Raw genomic sequence first — 22,448 nt, 5'->3', positions numbered from 1 at the left:
AGCCTTTGCAAGCAGTTTACTGCAACTGAAGGGTGTGAAAGTGATTTCATCAAGAAAGTTTCAGTTCCTAACAGCCAGAAATTTTCTGTTGTAAATGGATCCACTGACTGTCCTGTTGAAAGATCCAGTGTGGAGAGCTTTGAGAAGGTCTCAGATGAAGTGAAAGCTGTTAAGAAAGTTAAACAGTCCTATAACCAAGTGGCTGTGTTTGGCCAGCTTGTTGGGGAGAAGACCCAATCCCAGTTTGACCCCCTGGGGTTTTGGGGTGGCCAAAGGGCACGGGCCTGTGACGAAGTGGGACTGTTCTTAATGTTTCCTCTGAATAGTGTGGGGGTGCCTCAGTTTCCCCTAGGCAGTTCTTAAGTATCTAGGGGGTGGGGTAAGTGTGTATGATCATTGCAGAGCCCTAGAGGGCAGGTGTGTGCAGGAGTCTGGACACAGAGAATGGCCAACACCCTGTTTCCTGGCAACTGATGGCCTGGGCCCTTCCCCCCTGCAAGGTGAGAGCTGAAGGGTTGGAGAACAAAGGAATCAGGTGACCACCTGGCCCGGGAAAGGAACAAAGCCCAGAGGAGGAGGGGCTGGAGGGGGTTTTCAGTTTGGGGCTGGCTGGGACATGGAGTGAAGTGCAGACGTGGTTGTCTGGCTCACTGCCCCCCAGAATGGACCCAGCTGAGGGGTCCCGTTCTCTGCACCTGCAAGCTCTGTTTTAGACCATGTTCCTGTCGTCTAATAAACCTTCTGTTTTACTGGCTGGCTGAGAGTCACGTCTGACTGCGAAGTTGGGGTGCAGGACCCTCTGGCTTCCCCAGGAGCCCCGCCTGAGCGGACTCGCTGGGGGAAAGCGCACGGAGAGGCAGAGGATGCTGAATGCTCCGAGGTCAGACCCAGGAAGGTGGAACCTGTGTGAGCTGCGTGTCCTGAAGACAGGCTGCTCACAGAAAGGCGACTGCCCCAGAGTCCTGACTGGCTTCATGGGGAGCAGTTCCAGAGCATCGCCCAGGGACTCCGTGACAGGGCCGCAGAAACCTTCCCACATGCGGCCTGCGAGTGCTATCGACCACCCCCGACCTAAGGGAGGGCGTGAAACTGGAAGGGCCTGGTGTAACTCCTACCAAGGAATGGGAGAGATGCTGGGGCATCCATGGGAACGTTGGTGGCTTCGAACTTCCCCAGGTCACCGGGTAAAGTGACCCCGTTCAGTTCGATCTCAAAGGGGGGAGAGATGTGACGAAGTGGGACTGTTCTTAATGTTTCCTCCGAATATTGTGGGGGTGCCTCAGTTTCCCCTATGCAGTTCTTAAGTATCTAGGTGGTGGGATAAGGGTGTATGATCATTGCAGAGCCCTACAGGGCAGGTGTGCAGGGGTCTGGACACAGAGAATGGCCGACACCCTGTTTCCTGGCAACTGATGGCCTGGGCCCATCCCCCCTGCAAGGTGAGAGCTAAAGGGTTGGAGAACAAAGGAATCAGGTGACCTCCTGGCCCAGGAAAGGAACAAAGCCCAGAGGAGGGGGGCCTGGAGGGAGTTTCAGTTTGGGGCTGGCTGGAACATGGAGTGAAGTGCAGACGTGGTTGTCTGGCTCACTGCCCCCCAAAATGGACCCAGCCGAGAGGTCCCGTTCTCTGCACCTACAAGCTCTGTTTTAGACCATGTTCCTGTCGTTTAATAAACCTCTGTTTTCCTGGCTGGCTGAGAGTCACGTCTGACTGCGGAGTTGGGGGGCAGGACCCTCTGGCTTCCCCAGGACCCCGCCTGGGGGGACTCGCTCTGGGAAGCGCACGGAGGGGCAGAGGATGCTGAATGCTCCGAGGTCAGACCCAGGAAGGTGGAAGCTGGGTGAGCTGTGTGTCCTGCAGACAGGCTGCTCTCAGAAAGGCGAAATCCCCAGAGTCCTGACCGGCTTCGTAGGGAGCAGTTCCAGAGCATCGCCCAGGGACCCCGTGACAGGGGCATCTATTAAACAGCAACGGAGGGAAACCTCCGGGCAGCTCATTAAAAAGAGTCAGAAACCAAACGGGGATTAACCAGAGGCAGAATGTAACACACCAAACTCGGGGCCGGCCCAGACCCCGGGGTTCCTGCCCCGGAGCTCACCCCAGCGACCAGGGGTCTGCCCTGATCCGCATGGATCCAGCGCAGCGACTTCTAACCCACTAGACCTGGCAGCCACAGTCCCAGCAGGAATCTGCCCCGGGCTCTCTCCTTCCCCCACTAGCTGGGGACCTATGTCCAAGCAGCTGCGCCCCACTGTTCAATGGGACCCTCTCACCTGCTCTCAGTGCCTCTCACTCAGCCCCGAACTGGGGCCGACCAGCCGGAGGTGGAGCAAACTCACCGACTGGAAACTTCCTGTTGTGCAAGATCCGCTCAGCGACCAGCTTCCCAGCACAGCCGCCGGTGCCCACACGCAGGGGGGCAGAGCTGACGTGCCGCTGGCCTGGGGCAGAGCAGGGCTGGGGTGGGAGACTCGCGAGGGCCTGGCCGTTGGGGCTGGTCCCAATGCCCCTAGGGGGTGCTGTGTTTCTTTTAGTTATAGGTTTCCCCCAAACCCTTGTGTATCTCAACACTGGGCAAGGAGTCCTTGTATAAACAGCCCCCGAGCCCCACCCCAGAGGCAGCCACATCTCAGCGCTGGGGAGAGGTCCCTGTGTATACAGCCCCCAGGACCCAGGCCAGATTCAGCTGCATCTCACCTCTTAAGTCGAAGGACGGAGTCTGTGGCGGGCCGTGGAATCCAGCTGCCTCTCCTGATCCAGCCGATGACCCGGGTCCCATCACAAGGGAATCCCCAGACTCAGTGACCTCAAACGGGCGTTTGAGGACCTGAGAGACAGAAAACAAACATCTGCGCTCAATGGACCAGCTCCGATCTGCTGGCTTCTCCCCTGCTGAGAGACACTAGAGGGGAAGGACCCCGGGTCCCATTCCCACCCCACAGAGCCAGCCAGTTCCCCACCCTGCAGCAGATCACATCCAGCGCTCCCGAGAGGGGAAAGGCCCCATGCCCCATTCCTCCCACCCCGAGCCAATCCCCCCACGGTGGGGCCGGAAGCCGGCTGCCAGGAGGAGCTGGCCTGTATCTGTGACAATCTCCCTCTTCTGTCGGTGGCCCCGAGATCTCCGGCCACTGGAACCAGCTTGTGCAAGACATGCGAGGGCCAGATACACACACTGACTTCCCCTTCCTGTCTTGAAATCTCACCTCTCGCCCCAGCCCTCGTCCTGACACTCGCACTCGCTCCCTGCCAGGCAGGTCTCTGCACGCACCCGGCTCTTCCCATTGGAGTTGGGATTCGCTAGCCGTCCTAACTGGGCATCTGCGGTTCCAGTGCGCTGTTCCCAGCCGCTCCACCCCAGACGCGGACACATCTCAGCTCGGGGTGAGTGATTAGTGTCTGCAGCATGTTCAATACGATAAGAGGTGTGAGCTGCTAGCGTTCAAATATTATTGCGCGACTGGAAAACACAGTAATAAAGGGATAGGGCTGAGACGGGGGGCAGGTAGTCAGGACTCCTGGGTTCTACCCCTTGCTCTGGGAGGGGAGTGAGCTCTAGTGGTCAGATCAGGGCGGCTGAGAGCCAGGACTCCTGGGTTCCATCCACGGCTCGGGGAGGAGAGTGGGGTGTAGAGGGTCTCAGAGCCACGACTCCCGGGTTCTGTCCCTGGCTCTGGGAGGGGAGCTGGGTCCAGTGGGTTAGAGTGGGGGGTGGAGGCAGGGAGTCACGACTCCTGGGTTGTGTCCCAGCTCTGGGAGGAGAGTGGGGATTAGCAGGGCTCAGAGACCCGGACTCCTGGGTTCTATTTCAAGCCCCACAAGCAAGATGCAGCCTGCCTCTGTTGCAAGGAAGCCACAGGCAGCCCCAGCCAGAGGGAGAGGAAGTCGGCAGGATGCTGATGCTGGGGTTTCTGAGACATCATCTCCCCTTCATCCCTGTCCCCACTGACTTCTGCTTTCACATTCCTATGCATGCCGCTTCCCCGGGCTCCAAGTCACAAAGCGTGAGGAACCCGGGCTGCAGGGTGGGAGAGCCAGGCCTGGGCCCCCCTCTGCAGGTCTAGGGGTGAGTGGAACTAGGGTGCGGGAGGGAGCTGGATGGTCTGTGGAGACTGGGGTGCCCCTCAATCCCGACCCGCAGCCCCTTCTTATCCCAGCCCTGGGCTCCTGTCACAGAGTGTGGGGGAGTCCAGGCCCTGCACCCCTCTTCCTGGGATTCACTGAGACTCTCAGTCAGCCAGTAAAACAGAAGGTTTATTGGACAACAGGAACACAGTCCAAAACGGAGCTTGTGGGTACACCCAGCACCCCTCAGTCAAGTCCTTCTGGGGGAGCAGGGAGCTTAGACCCCAACCCTGGGGTTCCCTGTGTTCCTCCCCCCAGCCCCAAACGGAAACAACCCCCCCCCCCCCCCAGGCTCTCTTCCGCAGCCTGTCTTCACATTCCTGGTCAGAGGTGTCACCTCCCCTTCCCCCTCCTGGCTCAGGTGACAGGCTCTCAGGTCTCCCATCCCCAGGGCACATTCCCAGGTCAACACTCCCCCCACCCTGCTGCGTCCCATCCTCACATCTCTCCCCCCTTCGAGACTGAACGGAGCGGGGTCACTCTGACCAGTGACCTGGGGAAGTTCGGGGCCCCCTCTCCGGGACAGCGCATCCGCTATCAGGTTGGCACTTCCCTCCACGTGGACCACGTCCATGTCGTAATCCTGCAGGAGCAGGCTCCATCTCAGGAGCTTGGCGTTGGCTCCTTTCATCTGGTGCAGCCAGGTCAGGGGCGAGTGGTCGGTGTACACGGTGAAGTGCCGCCCGAAGAGATAGGGCTCTAGTTTCTTGAGGGCCCACACCATGGCCAGGCACTCCTTCTCGATGGCCGCGTAGTGTTGCTCCCGGGGTAGCAACTTCTTGCTCAGGTACACGATGGGGTGTCTCTCCCCCTTTTCATCCTCCTGCATTAACACCGCCCCCAGTCCCGAGTCTGAGGCGTCGGTGAACACCACAAAGGGCTTGTCAAAGTCTGGGTTTGCCAGAACTGGGCCACGGACCAGAGCCTCCTTCAGCGCCCGGAAAGCCTCCTGGCACTGCTCGGTCCAGACCACCTTGTCTGGCTTCCCCTTCTTGCATAGCTCAGTGATGGGGGTGGCTATGGCGCTAAAGTGGGGCACAAATCTTCGGTAGTATCCTGCCATCCCAATAAAGGCTGGACCTGCTTTTTGGTATGGGGAGCGGGCCAGTCTCCGATTACCTCCACCTTGGCTGGTTCCGGCTTTAGGCAGCCACCCCCCACCCGATGGCCCAGGTAAGATACTTCAGCCATCCCCACCTTGCACTTCTCCACTTTTACGGTCAACCCAGCCCCCTGGAGTCGGTCCAGCACTTGTCTAACCTGGGACACGTGGTCCTCCCAGGTCTGGCTAAAGACACAGATGTCATCAATATACGCCACGGCAAAACTCTCCATCCCCCTCAGGAGCTGGTCCACCAGGCGCTGGAAGGTGGCCGGCGCTCCCTTGAGGCCGAAAGGCAGGGTCAGGAACTCATAGAGCCCCAGAGGGGTGATAAAGGCCGATTTCAGCCGGGCATCTGCATCCAGCGGCACTTGCCAGTAGCCCTTTGCAAGGTCCATGGTGGTGAGGTACCGAGCTCCTCCCAGCTTGTCTAGGAGCTCATCCGGCCTGGGCATGGGGTAGGCATCAGATACCGTGATGGCATTGAGCTTCTGATAGTCCACACAGAACCGGACCGACCCGTCCTTTTTGGGGACCAGCACCACCGGCGAGGCCCAAGGGCTGCCAGATGGCTGGATCACCCCGAAAGCCAGCATGTCCCGGACCTCTCTTTCCAGGTCCTGAGCAGTTTTCCCTGTGACTCGGAAGGGGGAGCATCTTATCGGCGGGTGCGATGCTCTGGAACTGCTCCCCATGAAGCCAGTCAGGACTCTGGGGCAGTCGCCTTTCTGTGAGCAGCCTGTCTTCAGGACACACAGCTCACACAGCTTCCACCTTCCTGGGTCTGACCTCGGAGCATTCAGCATCCTCTGCCCCTCCGTGCGCTTCCCACAGCGAGTCCACTCAGGCGGTGCTCCTGGGGAAGCCAGAGGGTCCTGCACCCCAACTTCGCAGTCAGACGTGACTCTCAGCCAGCCAGTAAAACAGAAGGTTTATTAGACGACAGGAACATGGTCTAAAACAGAGCTTGCAGGTGCAGAGAACGGGACCCCTCAGCTGGGTCCATTCTGGGGGGCAGTGAGCCAGACAACCACGTCTGCACTTCACTCCATGTCCCAGCCAGCCCCAAACTGAAAACCCCCTCCAGCCCCTCCTCCTCTGGGCTTTGTTCCTTTCCCGGGCCAGGTGGTCACCTGATTCCTTTGTTCTCCAACCCTTTAGCTCTCACCTTGCAGGGGGGAAGGGCCCAGGCCATCAGTTGCCAGGAAACAGGGTGTCGGCCATTCTCTGTGTCCAGACTCCTGCACACACCTGCCCTCTAGGGCTCTGCAATGATCATACACCCTTACCCCACCCCCTAGATACTTAAGAACTGCCTAGGGGAAACTGAGGCACCCCCACACTATTCAGAGGAAACATTAAGAACAGTCCCACTTCGTCACACCTTCCCCTCCCACTCATCTCTCATCAGGTCCAGGGGCCCCTCACCCTCCTTCCATATAACAGTTCGAAAGGCAAAAATCCAGTAGACTCCTGGGGCACCTCCCTGTACGCGAACAGCAGGTGAGGTAAGTACTTGTCCCAATCCTGCGGGTGCTGGTTCATAAAGGTTTTCAGCATCATCTTTAGCGTCCCGTTAAACCTCTCCACCAGCCCGTTGGACTGGGGGTTATAAGCTGAGGCCCAGTCGTGCCGGACCCCACATTTCTCCCACAAGCACCGGAGCAGGGCCGACATGAAGTTGGAGCCTTGGTCTGTCAAGACTTCCTTGGGGAACCCCACTCGGCTGAAAATGGTCAGGAGCGTCGGCCACAGTGTCGGCTTCAATGGAAGCTAAGGGCACTGCCTCGGGGTAGCGGGTGGCAAAATCTACCACCACCAGAATGTATTTCTTCCCCGACCGGGTCGTCTTGCTGAGAGGCCCCACGATGTCCATGGCCACCTTCTGGAAAGGCTCCTCTATGATGGGCAAAGATCTCAAAGCCGCTCTCCCCTTGTCCCGGGCCTTCCCCACCCTCTGACAGGGGTCACAGGATCGGCAATACTGCCGGACCGTGGTAAAGACCCCGGGCCAGTAAAAGTTCTGTAGCAACCTCTGCCGGGTGCGCCGGATTCCCTGGTGCCCTGCGAGGGGGATGTCATGGGCCAGGTACAGGAGCCTGCGGCGATACTTCTGGGGGACCCCCAGCTGCCTCCTGATCCCACAGGACTCTACTTCCTTTGTGGGAGCCCATTCTCGGTACAGGAACCCCTTCTCCCACAGGAACCTCTCCTGGCAACCTCTCCTCATGGTCCGTACCACACCGAGGTCGGCCAGGTCCCTGAGCTTCCGCAAGGAGGGATCTTTCCTCAACTCGGCCTGGAACTCAGCGGCTGGGGAAGGGATGGGGACCGGTTCCACCTCAAGTGGCCAGGTCTGAGGCCTCAGCCTCTCTGAGCCGTGCCCCTCGGCCCTCCCTTCCCACCAGGGTAGTGTCCTGCGCCTCCGGTGCGGTACCCTCCCCAAGATCAGGGTGCAGTGCCCCTCGCCGGCTCTGGCTACGGGTCACAACCAGGGCGGTCTGGGGCTTGCTTGGCCAGTCCTCTAGGTCTCCCCCCATCAAAACTTTAGTGGGCAAATGGTGGTGTACCTCCACATCCTTGGGGCCCTCTTTGGCCCCCCATTTCAGGTGTACCCTTGCCACGGGCACCTTAAATGGGGTCCCGCCCACCCTTGTCAGGGTCAGGTAGGTGTTGGGCACCACCTGATCTGGGGCCACCACCTCGGGCCGGACCAGCGTCACCTCCGCGCCCGTATCCCAGTGTCCATTGACCTTCCTCCCATCCACCTCCAGGGGAACAAGGCACTCTCTCCGGAGGGACAGCCCCGCGCCCACCCTGTAAACCGAGCACCCTGAGTCCAGAGCCTCCAGCCCTCTGGCGGAGCTGGCCTGGGGTACTCTTCCCTCCTGAGCAGGTGGTAAACTGGTAGCCCCCCTTGCCGGGGTCGTCTGCCCCTCGTCCAGCTGAGTCCCTACCCAGTTAACCCTGGGTAGGTTGGGTCTGCTCAGTTTGTCCCTGAGCCCAGGGCACTGGGACCGTATGTGGCCTCTCTGGCCACAGTGATAGCAGCTCAGGTCACGTTGGTCTCCTCGAGCGGGTCGGAGGGGCCCGATGCCAGGCGCTCCCCTTTGGAGGGGGTTCTCCCTATTTCCCCGCTAGGAGGCCCCCTGGTGACTCTCTCTCTGCATCGGGGGGGGGCCTGTTCTTTTGGGACTCCTCCCGGCTACCCCCTGACCGACTGTTCACAAACTCGTCGGCCAGCTGCCCTGCGTGCTGGGGGTTCTCGAGCTTTTTGTCCACCAACCACAGCCTCAGGTCGGAAGGGCACTGTTCATACAGCTGCTCCAGTACGATTAGGTCAAGCAGGTCCTCTTTAGCTTGGGCCCCAGCTGTCCACTTGCGGGCATATCCCTACATCCGGTTGACCAGTTGTAGGTAGGTGACCTCAGGCGTTTTACACTGACTCCGGAACCTTCTCCGGTACATCTCGGGGGTCAGCCCAAACTCACGGAGCAGGGCCTGTTTGAACAGTTCGTAGTCCCCTGCCTCCGCCCCTGTCATCCGGCTGTACACGTTCACGGCTTTGGGGTCCAGTAAGGGGGTGAGAAACTGGAGCCTGTCTGCAGGGTCAACCCTGTGCAGCTTGCAGGCATTCTCAAAGGCCGTCAGGAAGCTATCTATGTCCTCCCCCTCCTTCCGCTGGGCCAGGAAGCACTTATCAAAGCTCCTTGCAGTCTTGGGTCCCCCTCACTCACCACAGCCGGGGTCCCACTGCTCCTCAGCCTGGCCAGCTCCAGTTCATGCTGTCTTTGTTTCTCCTTCTCCTGACGCTCCCTCTCCTTCTCCTGACGCTCCCTCTCCTTCTCCTCCTGCTCATGTTGACGTTGTTTCTCCTTCTCCTCCTGCTCATGTTGACGTTGTTTCTCCTCATGTTGACATTGTTTCTCCTCATGTTGACGTTGTTTTTCATGATCCTCCAGCTCCCTCATTTTCATCTCCCTCTCCCATTCCAGCCGCATCCGCTCCAGGGATGGGGAGCTCCGCCGGGAGGATCCCCTGCTGGCTGCCGGGGTCAGGGTGCCCTCGGTATTCGCTGGGCTTCCCCCAACCCCTTCCCCAGGCCTAGGTAGGAAGGGTCTCGGGATGTCCTCGGCAGCAGTCTGACCCCTCCCAACCCGGTCAGGCCCCAGGGCCCACGCTGCGTCTGCCGGGCGGCTTCCCTCCGGGACAGGGATCAGGTCATCCAAGCGATCCCTCTCCTCCAACTGGGCAATCAGTTGTTCCTTGGTGGACCTCCCAGTGCGCAGTGGACTACACAGCTCCACCAGGTCACTCTTCAGGCGTTTAGCGTACATCTCCCTGCTGGCCACTCGCAGGCCGGGCAGCTTTCTATGGTTTCCAGGAAAAGCCCCTAGTGTGCCAGTCCTTCTTGAGGTCACCACCCCCTTGCCAGGGTCGAGCTGCAGACTCCTCCGCCCCTGGGACCGCTCGCTGCAATCCCCCGGGGGACCCTGTTACTGCAAAAGTCCTTCTCTCTGGTCACACATTCCCAGGAGTTAACCGGCCCCTGAAACCGTCTCTCTCTGAATCTTCAGCACGCCCAGTCCCCGTCAATCCCCCTTCGTTTTACTGTCCCCCAGTCACTTACTGCAGGAAGCGCCGTTCACGGGGTGCAGGACATCCCACCGCTACCACCAGTTGTCACGGAGTGTGGGGGAGGCCAGGCCCTGCACCCCTCTTCCAGGGATTCACTGAGACTCTCAGCCGGCCAGTAAAACAGAAGGTTTATTGTACATCAGGAACACAGTCCAAAACAGAGTTTGTGGGTACACCCAGGACTCCTCAGTCAAGTCCTTCTGGGGGAGCAGGGAGCTTAGACCCCAGCCCTGGGGTTCCCTGTGTTCCTCCACCCAGCCCCAAACGGAAACTAACCACCCCGCCCCCCCTTCCCCCCAGGCTCTCTCCTGCAGCTTGTCTTCACATTCCTGGGCAGAGGTGATACCTCCTCCTCCCCCTCCTGGCTCAGGTTACAGGCTCTCAGATCTACCATCCCCAGGGCACATTCCCAGGTCAACACTCCCCCCTCCCTGCTGCGTCACATCGTCACAAGGGGCATTACCAGCAGATCGAGGGACGTGATCGTTCCCCTCTATTCGACATTGGTGAGGCCTCATCTGTGTCCAGTTTTGGGCCCCACACTACAAGAAGGAGGTGGAAAAATTGGAAAGACTCCAGCGGAGGGCAACAAAAATGATTAGGGGACTGTGACACATGCCTTATGAGAAGAGGCTGAGGGAACTGGGATTGTTTAGTCTGCGGAAGAGAAGAATGAGGGGGGATTTGATAGCTGCTTTCAACTCCCTGAAAGGGGGTTCCAAAGAGGATGGATCTAGACTGTTCTCAGTGGTAGAAGAGGACAGAACAAGGAGTAATGGTCTCAAGTTGCAGCGGGGGAGGTTTAGGTTGGATATTAGGAAAAACTTTTTCACTAGGAGGGTGGTGAAACACTGGAATGCGTTACCTAGGGAAGTGGTGGAATCTCCTTCCTTAGATATTTTTAAGGTCAGGCTTGACAAAGCCCTGGCTGGGATGATTTAGTTGGGGATTGGTCCTGCTTTGAGCAGGGGGTTGGACTAGATACCTCCTGACGTCCCTTCCAACCCTGATATTCTATGATTCTACAATTCTATTGCCAGGTCATAACCACAGGGAAGCCAAACAAACAAAACAGTGATACTATTAAATCCAACTCAAATTTGATTATTAAACTCAGGTTTACAACACTCTAACTGATCACACAAGTCAGGGTCAGAAGGCTACACCTCGAGAGAGAGAGAGCGAGAGCTGGGTTCTCACCACTCCGTGAAGCTGGAATCGATCGGGGGACCCAGGTGTTGGTGGTAGCTGAGGGTCTGGAGTGCTGGAGACAGGCAGAGCTCTCAGCATGATCAATCAGGAGAAGATGAAGTCCCAATGGAAGTGATGCAGATTTTGGATCCAGGCATCAGAACACTTACTTGAGCGTGGGTCGGGGATTTTCTAGAGAAACAACAATGGTTCAAGGGAGAATACCAAAGCTGTTTTGATCAGGCTAGACCATGGGAGCTGATCATTCCTGGCTCTGGGTGGTGTTCCTTGGAGGGAGCTCACAATGCAGTCAGGCGGCTTCATTATTTTGGATCCCAATAAAGGATTTATTACTCAAATTGGTCTGATAACTAATGAGCTGGGGGTGTGCAGGCGTGGGTTCATTAACATCTGGAGCAGAGATCCCCCATCATGCAGTGCTTCCCTGCTTTTCTGGCCCCAGAGTTCCCTGCGGTTCTTGCCTTGGAATCTCTGTTCTCCATTCTGTCTGCGAATGGAGACGCCTCCTTGTCCCATCTTCGATGCAAATGAGGCTAGGGGAGTTGCCTTAATTCTGTCATCCTTATCCCAGGCGTTTAGGTGTGTCTCCCACTGCCTTTTCATTGATTTTCGTAAGTCATTCTTCTGGTGTAGATTTGGTTCAAGCAGAGGCTGGGGGGGGGGGGGGCACGGTCTTCGTGAGACAGACAGACTGGGTACAGTGCCATGCTTCCCCAAGAACACAGAGCTGCTAGGTAACAACCTATCCTCCATTAATTTATCCAGTTCTTTTTTGAACCATGTTATAGTTTTGGCCTTCACAACGTCCTCTCGCAAGGAGTTCCACAGGTTGACTGTGTGTTGTGTGAAGAAATACTTCCTTTTGTTCGTTTTAAACCTGCTGCCTATTCATTTCATTTGGGGACTTCTAGTTCCTGTGTTATGGGAAGGAATGAAGAACACTTCCTGATTTACTATCTCCACACCTGTCATGATTTTACAGACCTCGATCATATCCCCCCTTAGTCATCTCTTTTCCAAGCTTTAGAGTCCCACTCTCATTAATCTCTCCTCATCTGGAAGCTGTTCCACACCCCGCATCATTTTCGTTGCCCTTTTCTGAACTTTTTCCAATTCCAATTTGAGATGGGACCACCAGAACTGCACGCAGCATTCAAGCTGTGGGCGTACCATGGATTTATATAGAGGCAATGTGATATTAGCTTTTTCGCTAATTGAAGGATTTTTTTAGCCCACGATCTCTCGGGACCGTCTCCTGATTTGGGGATTTGGAGGGGTCACTGTGCTGTCAGTAGCCCCAGATCAGCCCTCTGCAGAGCCCAGCAGCACTGATGGTCCCCAAGGCAGATCTTTCCCCCTGTAAACAGCTTCTGCTCTCACACACCCCACCCTCCCCGTCTGTCTCTAGGTCTATCCCAGCTGGACACCCCAGCCATGGGCAGAGCCCTGCTTCCACAGCAGGATGCCGGAGAATGGGAGCTCCCGGCTCAGGGCCCCCCCTGGAGAGAAGGGGGTCCTGCCCCCCCTGCGGCCACGCTGAGGGTCCTGATCCTCGCCCTGCTCTGGAGGGGTAAGTAAGCAGCCCCTGCAGCCCCAGTGCAGGGGGAAGGGCAGAACCCGCGCTACGCAGGGCCAGGCCTGTCCCAGGCCACGGAAGGGAGACTGGCCAGAGGGGGAGGGGAGCCCGATGCCCTCGTGCGGTGCGAGGGGGCACCGAGCGACAGGGAGCGGGCAGGGGGCTCGACGTAGGTAGGGATGGAAACTAAATGGAGTGAAGTTTGGTTGAGGACCCAGGGCTGGGCTCGCAGGGGGCTGCAGGTCGGGAGTGAGGGCACCGGCAGAGGTGTCGGGGGAGCTCAGGGTTGGTCTCTGCTCTCTGTGGCTCCCACTTCGATCCCTCTCCGTCCCCTGCAGGGTCCCTGTCCCTGGAGTCTGGTTATTCCCTGGGGCTGCCACAGTCGGTGTCGGTGCAGATGGGTCTCTGCGTTCTCGTCCCCTGCACCTTCGCGTACCCAGCCTCGTACGACACCGACAATCCCCGGGCCCGGCTCTACGGACACTGGTACAAGGAGCCCGCAATTGCGGGCCAGGATCCGCCCGTGGCCAGCAGTGACCTCAGCGAGAGCGTGTCTCAAGAGACCCAGGGCCGGTTCCGGCTGGTGGGGGATCTGGCACGTGGCGACTGCTCCCTGCAAATCAGCGATGCCCGACGGACGGATGCAGGGAGATATTTCCTTAGGGTTGAGAAAGAAAACTTTAAATACAGTTACCGCCCCAATCTGTATCGTGCTCACCCTACGCTCGCGATCTCTGTTCCAGGTAAGAGCAGCCGCAGTCACCGCTCCTCAGCCCCCCTGAGCCAGTCCCTGGCCTGGGGCCGGATCGGGGCCGGCGCCCCCTGGGGGGAAAGGCCCCGTGTCCCCCAGTGATTCTCTCCCCTCTCCCCGTGTCTCAGGGCTGACGGAGGAGCCAGAGATCCAGATCTCGCCGGCGCGGGGGCTGCCAGGGACGCTGCTGGCCGGGGAGCCGGTGACTGTGACCTGCACGGCCCCCGGGCGCTGCTCCGGGCCCCCTCCCCGAGTCACCTGGACGGGGCCGTTCAGCAACACAGCCCGGGACGACTCAGCCCTGCTGGCGAACGGCACCTGGGCCCGCAGCTCCACGCTGCGCTTCACACCCGCCCCGGGGGACCACGGCAAAGAGCTCGTCTGCAGAATTACCTACCGCCCACCATGGGGACCTTCCACCCGCAGAACCGTCCGGCTACACGTCGGCTGTGAGTGACCCCCCCAGCCCCTCCATGCTGGGCCCCAGCCCCCCCTGCTGGCATCCCCACCCTCCTGGGCTCCCCAGCCCTGCCCTCCAGCCCCTCCCCCATCTCAGCCCTGTGCTGGGATCCCCACCCCCCACCATGCACCTTCAGCCAATTCTACTCCAGACCCCTTCTCCCCCACACCATGCAGCCCCTTCTCTCTTGGGATTTTCACGCCTTCCTGCCACGTTGGCTATGGCTTCCTCCTCCCATCCACATGCCCCGTCCTCAGGCCCTTCTCCTCTGGGATCCTCTCTACCCCCGACCTGCCCTGCCCCCAGAATCCTTCTATGCTGGGATCTACCCACTATTCCAGTCCCCCCTTGCTGGGATTCCCCCCCTCACACCAGACACCCCAGTTCCCCCCGAGATCCACCCGGGCTGTCCCACCACGTCTCCTCCACCCCGTCCCCTTTCTGCCGGGATCGGAGGATGCTCTCTATGGGGCAGAGTGTTAACGGGACCCAGTCGCTGTCCGGCACTAAACACGCTCCAGGGTCCGTGCCCAGAGACCTCGGCCCGCCCTACCTGAGAGCAAACCCCCATTAACTGGCCCGTGACCCCTGCGCTGCAGATCCAGAGCAGAGGGCAAATCAGCAGCCACCTTTGGGAGGTGAAGGACTGTCACAGAGTCCCTGGGCGATGCTCTGGAACTGCTCCCCATGAAGCCAGTCAGGACTCTGGGGCAGTCGCCTTTCTGTGAGCAGCCTGTCTTCAGGACACGCAGCTCACACAGCTTCCACCTTCCTGGGTCTGACCTCGGAGCATTCAGCATCCTCTGCCCCTCCGTGCGCTTCCCACAGCGAGTCCGCTCAGGCGGGGCTCCTGGGGAAGCCAGAGGGTCCTGCACCCCAACTTCGCAGTCAGACGTGACTCTCAGCCAGCCAGTAAAACAGAAGGTTTATTAGACGACAGGAACATGGTCTAAAACAGAGCTTGCAGGTGCAGAGAACGGGACCCCTCAGCTGGGTCCATTTTGGGGGGCAGTGAGCCAGACAACCACGTCTGCACTTCACTCCATGTCCCAGCCAGCCCCAAACTGAAAACCCCCTCCAGCCCCTCCTCCTCTGGGCTTTGTTCCTTTCCCGGGCCAGGTGGTCACCTGATTCCTTTGTTCTCCAACCCTTCAGCTCTCACCTTGCAGGGGGGGAAGGGCCCAGGCCATCAGTTACCAGGAAACAGGGTGTCGGCCATTCTCTGTGTCCAGACTCCTGCACACACCTGCCCTCTAGGGCTCTGCAATGATCAGACACCCTTACTCCACCCCCTAGATACTTAAGAACTGCCTAGGGGAAACTGAGGCACCCCCACACTATTCAGAGGAAACATTAAGAACAGTCCCACTTGGTCACAAGGACCAAATCGGGCGTCACTGTAAGGACGGCCCTTGTTCCCATCAGCCGGAGGGAGATTTGGAAGGAAACTCGCCCCCCGCCCTGCCCCGTGTCTGAGCCCAGGCCCCAGCCCGACCCCGAACGTCTACACAGGCCTCGGAGGATACGTCCGCGCTGCAATCACAGACCCGCAGCCCGAGCCCCGCGAGCCCGACCCAACGGACCCAGGCTCTGGGCCTCGGCGCCGCGGGGCTTTGAGGGCAGCATGGACGGACCCTGCCAGGCCTGGCCAGAGGGCACCAGCGTCCGGCTCCTCCGGGTGTTGCTTTCAAAATACCCAGGCCTGGCCGGGGGCCAAAGGAGAGGGCTGGGGAGAGACGAACCGAGCGGAGAAGGCAAAGGACCCACAAGGGGGGTGTCTGACGACCCTCGTGGGGGCGAGACCGGGGTTATTTAGACCCCCGGCTCTGTCCCGCCCTCGGGAGGACACGTTTGGGGAGCAGGACGCTGAACACCCGGGTGCCCGGCAGACGGTGGCAGCGAGATGGTGACGCTCGCTCCAGTCCCCAGGCCGGAGCAGCCCGGCCCCTCGTTAGTGCCTCCGCCAATTAAGCTGAATTCTGACCCACCGGTTTTGGTCCCTTGGTTCTGGCTCCCCCTGGCCCTAACCCGGCCCCTGGGTTACGTCCGGCGCCTCTTGGGTCGCCCCCAGTCGGGTCTGTCGCTTCCCTTCCCTGCCCACGGAGCTTGTGTCACTTCAGGGACCTTCCCGTCCCCCAGCTGAGCTCTCAGCGAGGTGACACGGGGTCCCCGGGCGATGCTCTGGAACTGCTCCCCATGAAGCCAGGCAGGACTCTGGGGAAGTCTCCTCTCGGGGAGCAGCCTGTCTGCAGGACACACAGCTCCCCCGGCTCCACCTTCCTGCGTTTGACCTCGGAGCATTCAGCCTCCTCTGCCCTCCGTGCGCTTCCCACAGCGAGTCCGCCCAGGCGGGGTCCTGGGGAAGCCAGAGGGTCCTGCCCCCCAACTCCGCAGTCAGACGTGACTCTCAGCCAGCCAGGAAAACAGAAGGTTTATTAGACGACAGGAACATGGTCTAAAACAGAGCTTGTAGGTGCAGGGAACAGGACCCCTCAGCTGGGTCCATTTTGGGGGCAGTGAGCCAGACAACCACATCTGCACTTCACTCCATGTCCCAGCCAGCCCCAAACTGAAACTCCCCCAGCCCCTCCTCCTCTGGGCTTTGTCCCTTTCCCTTAGGGCACCTGATTCCTTTGTTCTCCAACCCTTTAGCTCTCACCTTGCAGGGGGGAAGGGCCCAAGCCATCAGTTGCCAGGAAACAGGGTGTCGGCCATTGTCTGTGTCCAGACTCCTGCACACCCCTGCCCTCTAGGGCTCTGCAAGGATCATACACCCTTACCCCACCACCTAGATACTTAAGAACTGCCTAGGGGAAACTGAGGCACCCCCACACTATTCAGGGGAAACATTAAGAACAGTCCCACTTGGTCACACAAGTGTCCCTGTCTAAGCTCAGTGATCACTAGCGCCCCCGCCCCCTCGGTGATATCCAGCCCCCCTGATCCTCCCTCTCTGGTTTGTGTTACAGACTTGCCCGGCCCTCCCAACATCACCGGGACCCTGACCAGGAACGGACGCCCCGGTGAGAGGCTGCGCTGCAAGCCCCGGGGATCAGCGATCGCCTCCGAGTCACGCTCTGCCCGCGGTCCGGAGAGCCCAAGGAACCGCGGGGCTGTGGGGGGCAATGGTCGGGGGAGCAGGCCTGGTTCCCTCTCTCTAGAGCCCGGGGTGGCGTTAAGGGGGCACTGGGCAGCGGGCAGGAGATGGGTTAGGGACCGATCGCTGTGACGGAGACCTGCTGCCATGGCAAGGCACCGAGATTGTGCGCCCACCCCAGAGGGGCCAGGTCTCAGCGCCGGGCGAGGGGTCCCTGTATAACCAGACCCCCCACCCCACCCCAGTGGTGACTCTGCGTCTTGGCTCCTTGGTGGGTGTCTCGGCGTCCCCGGGCGATGCTCTGGACCTGCTCCCTACGAAGCCAGGCAGGACTCTGGGGATGTCTCCTCTCGGGGAGCAGCCTGTCTGCAGGACACACAGCTGCCCCGGCTCCACCTTCCTGGGTCTGACCTCGGAGCATTCAGCATCCTCTGCCCCTCCGTGCGCTTCCCACAGCGAGTCCACTCAGGCGGGGTCCTGGGGGGGCCAGAGGGTCCTGCCCCCCAACTCCGCAGTCACACGTGACTCTCAGCCAGCCAGGAAAACAGAAGGTTTATTAGACGACAGGAACATGGTCTAAAACAGAGCTTGTAGATGCAGAGAACCGGACCCCTCAGCCGGGTCCATTTTGGGGGGCAGTGAGCCAGACAACCACGTCTGCCCTTCACTCCATGTCCCAGCCAGCCCCAAACTGAAACTCCCTCCAGCCCCTCCTCCTCTGGGCTTTGTCCCTTTCCCGGGGCCAGGAGGTCACCCAATTCCTTTGTTCTCCAACCCCTTAGCTCTCACCTTGCAGGGGGGAAGGGCCCAGGCCATCAGGTGCCAGGAAACAGGGTGTCGGCCATTCTCTGTGTCCAGACCCCTGCACACACCTGCCCTCTAGGGCTCTGCAATGATCATACACCCTTACCCCACCCCCTAGATACTTAAGAACTACATAGGGGAAACTGAGGCACCCCCACAATATTCAGAGGAAACATTAAGAACAGTCCCACTTCGTCACAGTGGGGAATCTCTGGGGGGACCAAACCCGCCTGCTCGTCTCTTCCAGTGCCAGATGCCTGGGGAGCTGAGGGCGACGTCGTGTCTCTGGAGACCCAGGAGGGCGACTCCCTGAGCCTGGACTGTGAGGCTGGGGGCAGACCTGAGGCCACCCTGAGCTGGGCCAAGGGGAACGAGTCCCTGAGCCCCGGCCAGGGAGGGGCCGGGCGCCTGGAGCTGCCGAATCTCAGCAGAGGGGACGCTGGGGAGTATCGGTGCTGGGCGAAGAATCCCTTTGGGTCGGCCAGCCGGGCCCTATGTGTGCACGTGCAGTGTAAGGCATTTGGGGGTGCTGGGCGAGACAGAGGGGCCCCAGTGGGGGGTGCTGGGCTGCAGGGGGTGGGGGTGGCCAGGAGGGGGGGCTGTGGTGCAGGGGGTGGGCGGGGGATCCATGGGGGGCGCGGGGCTGCAGGGGGGCAGGTGATCAGTGGGGGGTGCTGGGCAGCGGAGCAGAGGGTCAGTGGGGGGCGCTCTCCAATCTAATACGTTGCCGTGGGTATTTCAGCTCTAGAGAGGACTCTGCAAATCACCGTCTCTAGAGCCAACAGGAGCGACCCCCAGCTGTTCCAAGGTATCGCTAGGGGGCAGGGCAAGGGGCACGCGGCCTTCCCCCTCTAGGGGGTGCTGGCCCCGATCCAGCCCCCAGGCAGGGCCTGGCTGGCTCAGGGTGCGAGTGGCTCTGTGTTATTCCTGTTCCCAGATCCCGGCACCCCGGTGGGGAACGGCTCACAACTCACAGCCCGGGAGGGCGACTCCCTGCGGTTCCTCTGCTCCGTCGCCAGCAACCCCCCGGCTGTGCTGGGCTGGGTGAGGGGGGGCCGAGCCGTCGAGGGCGCCCGCCCCACGGGGGAGAATCAGCTGCAGCTGGAACTGCCCAACGTGACGGCCGAGGACGGGGGGCTGTACGGGTGCTGGGCCCGGAACGAGGAGAGCTCTGCCCAGGGGACGTTCCAGCTGCTCGTCGAGTGTGAGTGGGGATAAGCCCTGGGACGCTGACACTGGAGAGTAGCAGTGTTAATCCGTGGGACTCCTCGCCACTGAGTTCTAGCTGGTGTCGCAGGTCCCTGGCCCCTTTAAACGGAGACAGAGCAAACCGCCTTCCCCCTCTCTCCCCCGCCATAGTTAATTAGCTGCTTCGAGGGCAGCCCCAAGAGGGGCAGCTGAGGCTTGAACAGACCTCTGGGCCGTCTAGAAGGGCCGTGAGTGCCGAGGCTGAAGGTGGAGAAGCAGGTGGGTTGGTGTGATGTGCAGCTCGCTGAGGATGGGGCCAGATCAGCACCCACGGGCTGGCTGAAGAGACGTCCCAGTGCAGAAGAATCCGCGGGACTCCCTGCCTCTGGATATTTAGCAGGTTAATCTATGGAACTCCCTGCCCCTGAATATTAGAAGGGTTAACCCACGGGACTCCCTGACACTGGATATTAGTAGGTTAATCAGTGGGACTCTCTGCCCCTGGGTATTAGGAGGGTTAACCCACGGGACTCCCTGCCACTGGGTTTCTCTCTCTGACTATTAATTTCTCCCTTTATCTCCTGTGCTCCCCAGACAGCCCCCGGCCGGGGACCGGGCTGAACACGTCCTGCCAGCGCCAGGGGCCCGGCGTCAGCTGCAGCTGCTCCCTGCGCTCCCACCCCCCGCCCCGGCTTCAGTGGCAGGTGGACGGGGAGCCCCTGGCTGGGAACGGCTCGCGGGGGGCCCTGCACGTCAGCTCGTGGGCCCAGGGGGACGAGGTTTTCAGCACCCTGAGCTGGACGGGGAGCGGGGACAGGGGCCCCCGGATCTTCTGCCTCGGCTCCAACCCCCACGGGACCTACGCCGCCCTGCACTTTGAACGCAGCCCCCCACAGAGAGGTGAGACACTCGGACTCCTGGGTTCTGTCCCCCACCCTGGAAGAAGGGTGGGGTCTGGGAGTTGGAGGCAGGGGAGCTGGCAGCCAGGACTCCTGGGTTCTCTCCCAGCCGTGCCCCGTGCTGTGTGTTTTTGCAGGTGCGGAGGAGCCTGGCAAGCTGCTGGGCATCGGGGTGGCCTGTGGGCTGGGGGTCGCTGTCGGCATCTTCCTTCTCGGGCTCTGTGTGATCAAGTGAGTCTGACGCCTCCTGCCCTGACCCCCAGCTGCCCCCGTCCCGAGATCCCACTGAGATCCCCTGCCATCTCCCCAGGGCTATTCCAGCCCCTTAGTCCCTCATCCAGTGAGATCCCTCCCGACCCACCAACCTCTCTCCCTGGCCTATCCCAGTCCCCTGCCCTCTAGACTCTCATACTGGTGTGCCACCCCCGCCCCCCCACCGCCCCGGGTCTCATGAGTCCGTCCTGATCCATCTTCCCACAGGCTGCGGGGCCGGGAGCCGGCTCCCGGGACCCAGGCTGAGCACACAGCCGACGACTCCAGCCTGATCTACAATAAGGTCACCACCATCCCCATGGTATGTACCTGGGAGGAGCAGGGGACCAAGCCCACCTGCCCTTCCTGTCTCTTCCCCCCTCCATTTCTCCTCTTCCCTCCCCTACTGTTTCCCACCCCCTTAATGAATGCAGGACTATAAGTCAGGCTTTCACCAGGGCACCCAACCCCCCATGCGTGCTCGGTGGAGGATATGCACCCCTGCCACCAGCCTGGGCCCCCCGAACGGCATGGGGTCGGCTCCTGCATGCAGAGAAGGCACCTCATCCCTCGGGTCTCGCTCAGAGGGGAGGACATGCGGCGAATGCATTCACGTGAATTCACAACGTGCATGGGACTAGATTGGGGCTGGGATGCTGCCAATCTCCTGGATGCACCAACCGGGCAGGAAATGCATTTCTGCAGCTGCGGTGTCAGGTGCTTGTGATCGGACGGTGCGTGCAGGCTGTTCTGAGTCTGTTGCACCTTTCAGAAAAAGCAACGAACGCATCAGCATGGGCTCTGCGACCACGAGATGCCTGGGATCAAATGCGTGGCCGGTGCAGGCAATGCAGGGAACGTATTAACGTAACCGGCTCTGCCCCAAGACGCAGGAGATCGGTGCAGGCACGCGCAATGTGTGAAATGCACAGAACCCCGTGCGTCTTGCGAATGCACTCAGTGGATTAAGGGACCCCGTGCTGCCCAAGCTGCATGGGCGCAGTTCATGCATCCCCATTGCATAAATCCAGTGAATACATTCGTTGAACCTGTGTTGCAATGAGATGCATGGGATGAAATCCTGCAAGTGCAGTGCATGAAATGCAGCAACCCTCCCCCTCCGCGCCCCGTGCGTCTTGCGAATGCGTGGCCTGTGTGGGTGAGATAGGGGAGGCATTAACCGAGCTGGTGCCGGCATGGGATCGGCTCACGCATGCAGCGCGTGTGAAACACACCCAATCCCCCCCGCCTCTGGCTAGTGCACGCCCGATGCAGGAAATGCATTTGCATGGAGGGTGAGAAACCAGGCCGGGGGCAGCCCATGCAATCAGCTCAGCAGGGTGGATGCAAGTCTCTGCCTGGTGTCTCTGCCTTGCTTCTCACCCAGGATCACAACACTCCAGCCGCCGGCCGGACCAAAGGCGTCCAGGACGGGGCTGCAGCAGCTCAGGGCCCGCTAGGCCCCGGGGAGCCGGAGGAGCTGCACTACGCCTCCATCGACTTCTCCAAGCTGCAGCGCAAACGGGGGGAGCCTCCGGAAGCCCCCGCCACGGAATATTCTGAGCTCCGGCTGAAATAGCCCCCTCGCGCCATGGGCCCAGGCTGGGCGTCTCTGGCCCATCCTGTGAGGGGGGGTGTCACAGTGAGGGGGGAAGGGGACAAGTGGTCGGCCCAGGGCTGTGGGAAACCTGGGTGCAAATCCCTGCTTCGGCCCGGACTCAGGGCGGAGTCAACTAGGCCTTCGAGATGCTGGAGCGCTGCATTGTGGGGAGGTATCCCAGAGTCCTCTGCAGCCGGGTCCCAAAGCCTGCCCCCTCCCAAACCCCACTGCCCCAGGGGGAAAGAGAGCCGCTCATCTCTCAGCCATACAGCATCTCTCTTCTACCCGGCCTGAGCCCTCGCCAAGTCGTTTCACAGATGGAGAGCATTTTCCATCTCAGGGGCAGCAGCTGGCAAGAGTGGAGGGACGGGCTTGTATCTAAGGTGCTGGCCTGGTACTCAAGTTTCCTGGGTTCTCATCCCTGCTCCACTGAAAATGCTCTCGGTGAGGTTGGGCCAGTTGCTGCATCTGTCTGGCCTCAGTTTCCTCACTTTGAAAATTGGGATAATAATGGTGTCCTGGGCTCGTTATGTTCTAAACCCCTCGGGGCAGGGACTGTGTGTCTGGGCAGCCCCTGGCACAATGGGCCCTGATCTCTGTCTAGGTCAATCAGTGCCATGTGATTATAAATTCTTAATAACGATGCTCTATTCAAGGTAACATGTTCACTCCAAAGCCAAAAGCATCCGACTGTAAAATTCCGACTTTACAAGCTCTTCCTTGAAATAGATTTTCATGTGTCA

At 60.0% G+C, this 22,448-nt stretch overlaps 1 protein-coding gene and 1 long non-coding RNA gene across 3 annotated transcripts in view; one reads left to right on the top strand and one right to left on the bottom strand.

The window, feature by feature from the left end:
• The window catches only part of LOC142070022 (uncharacterized), a 13,780-nt gene extending 10,497 nt beyond the window's left edge, over window positions 1–3,283 (bottom strand). The window contains exons 1-2 of the long non-coding RNA XR_012665990.1: window positions 3,208–3,283; window positions 2,699–2,828 (exon numbers count right to left, since the gene is read on the bottom strand). This is a non-coding gene — a long non-coding RNA (uncharacterized LOC142070022). The remainder of the gene's footprint in view (window positions 1–2,698; window positions 2,829–3,207) is intronic.
• LOC125625660 (sialic acid-binding Ig-like lectin 14) lies at window positions 3,234–22,448 on the top strand. 2 transcript variants are annotated; one of them, XM_075122935.1, is made up of 12 exons: window positions 3,234–3,385; window positions 12,487–12,648; window positions 12,993–13,397; window positions 13,534–13,854; window positions 16,835–16,888; window positions 18,014–18,277; window positions 18,509–18,574; window positions 18,704–18,970; window positions 19,549–19,854; window positions 19,991–20,084; window positions 20,334–20,427; window positions 21,493–22,448. In XM_075122935.1, exons 2-12 carry the CDS (start codon window positions 12,513–12,515, stop codon window positions 21,682–21,684), a joined length of 2,199 nt encoding a protein of 732 aa, XP_074979036.1. In that variant the 5' UTR covers window positions 3,234–3,385; window positions 12,487–12,512; the 3' UTR covers window positions 21,685–22,448. The 2 variants fall into 2 exon arrangements, with proteins under 2 accessions (XP_074979036.1, XP_074979037.1); XM_075122936.1 differs by lacking the exon at window positions 20,334–20,427 and having other exon boundaries at window positions 21,493–21,651.

Source organism: Caretta caretta, chromosome 24 (assembly GCF_965140235.1).
Source record: "Caretta caretta isolate rCarCar2 chromosome 24, rCarCar1.hap1, whole genome shotgun sequence".
Taxonomy (NCBI): Eukaryota; Metazoa; Chordata; order Testudines; family Cheloniidae; genus Caretta; species Caretta caretta.
The sequence above is the reverse complement of the archived record's forward strand: the minus strand, read 5'-3'. Positions and strand labels throughout refer to the sequence as shown.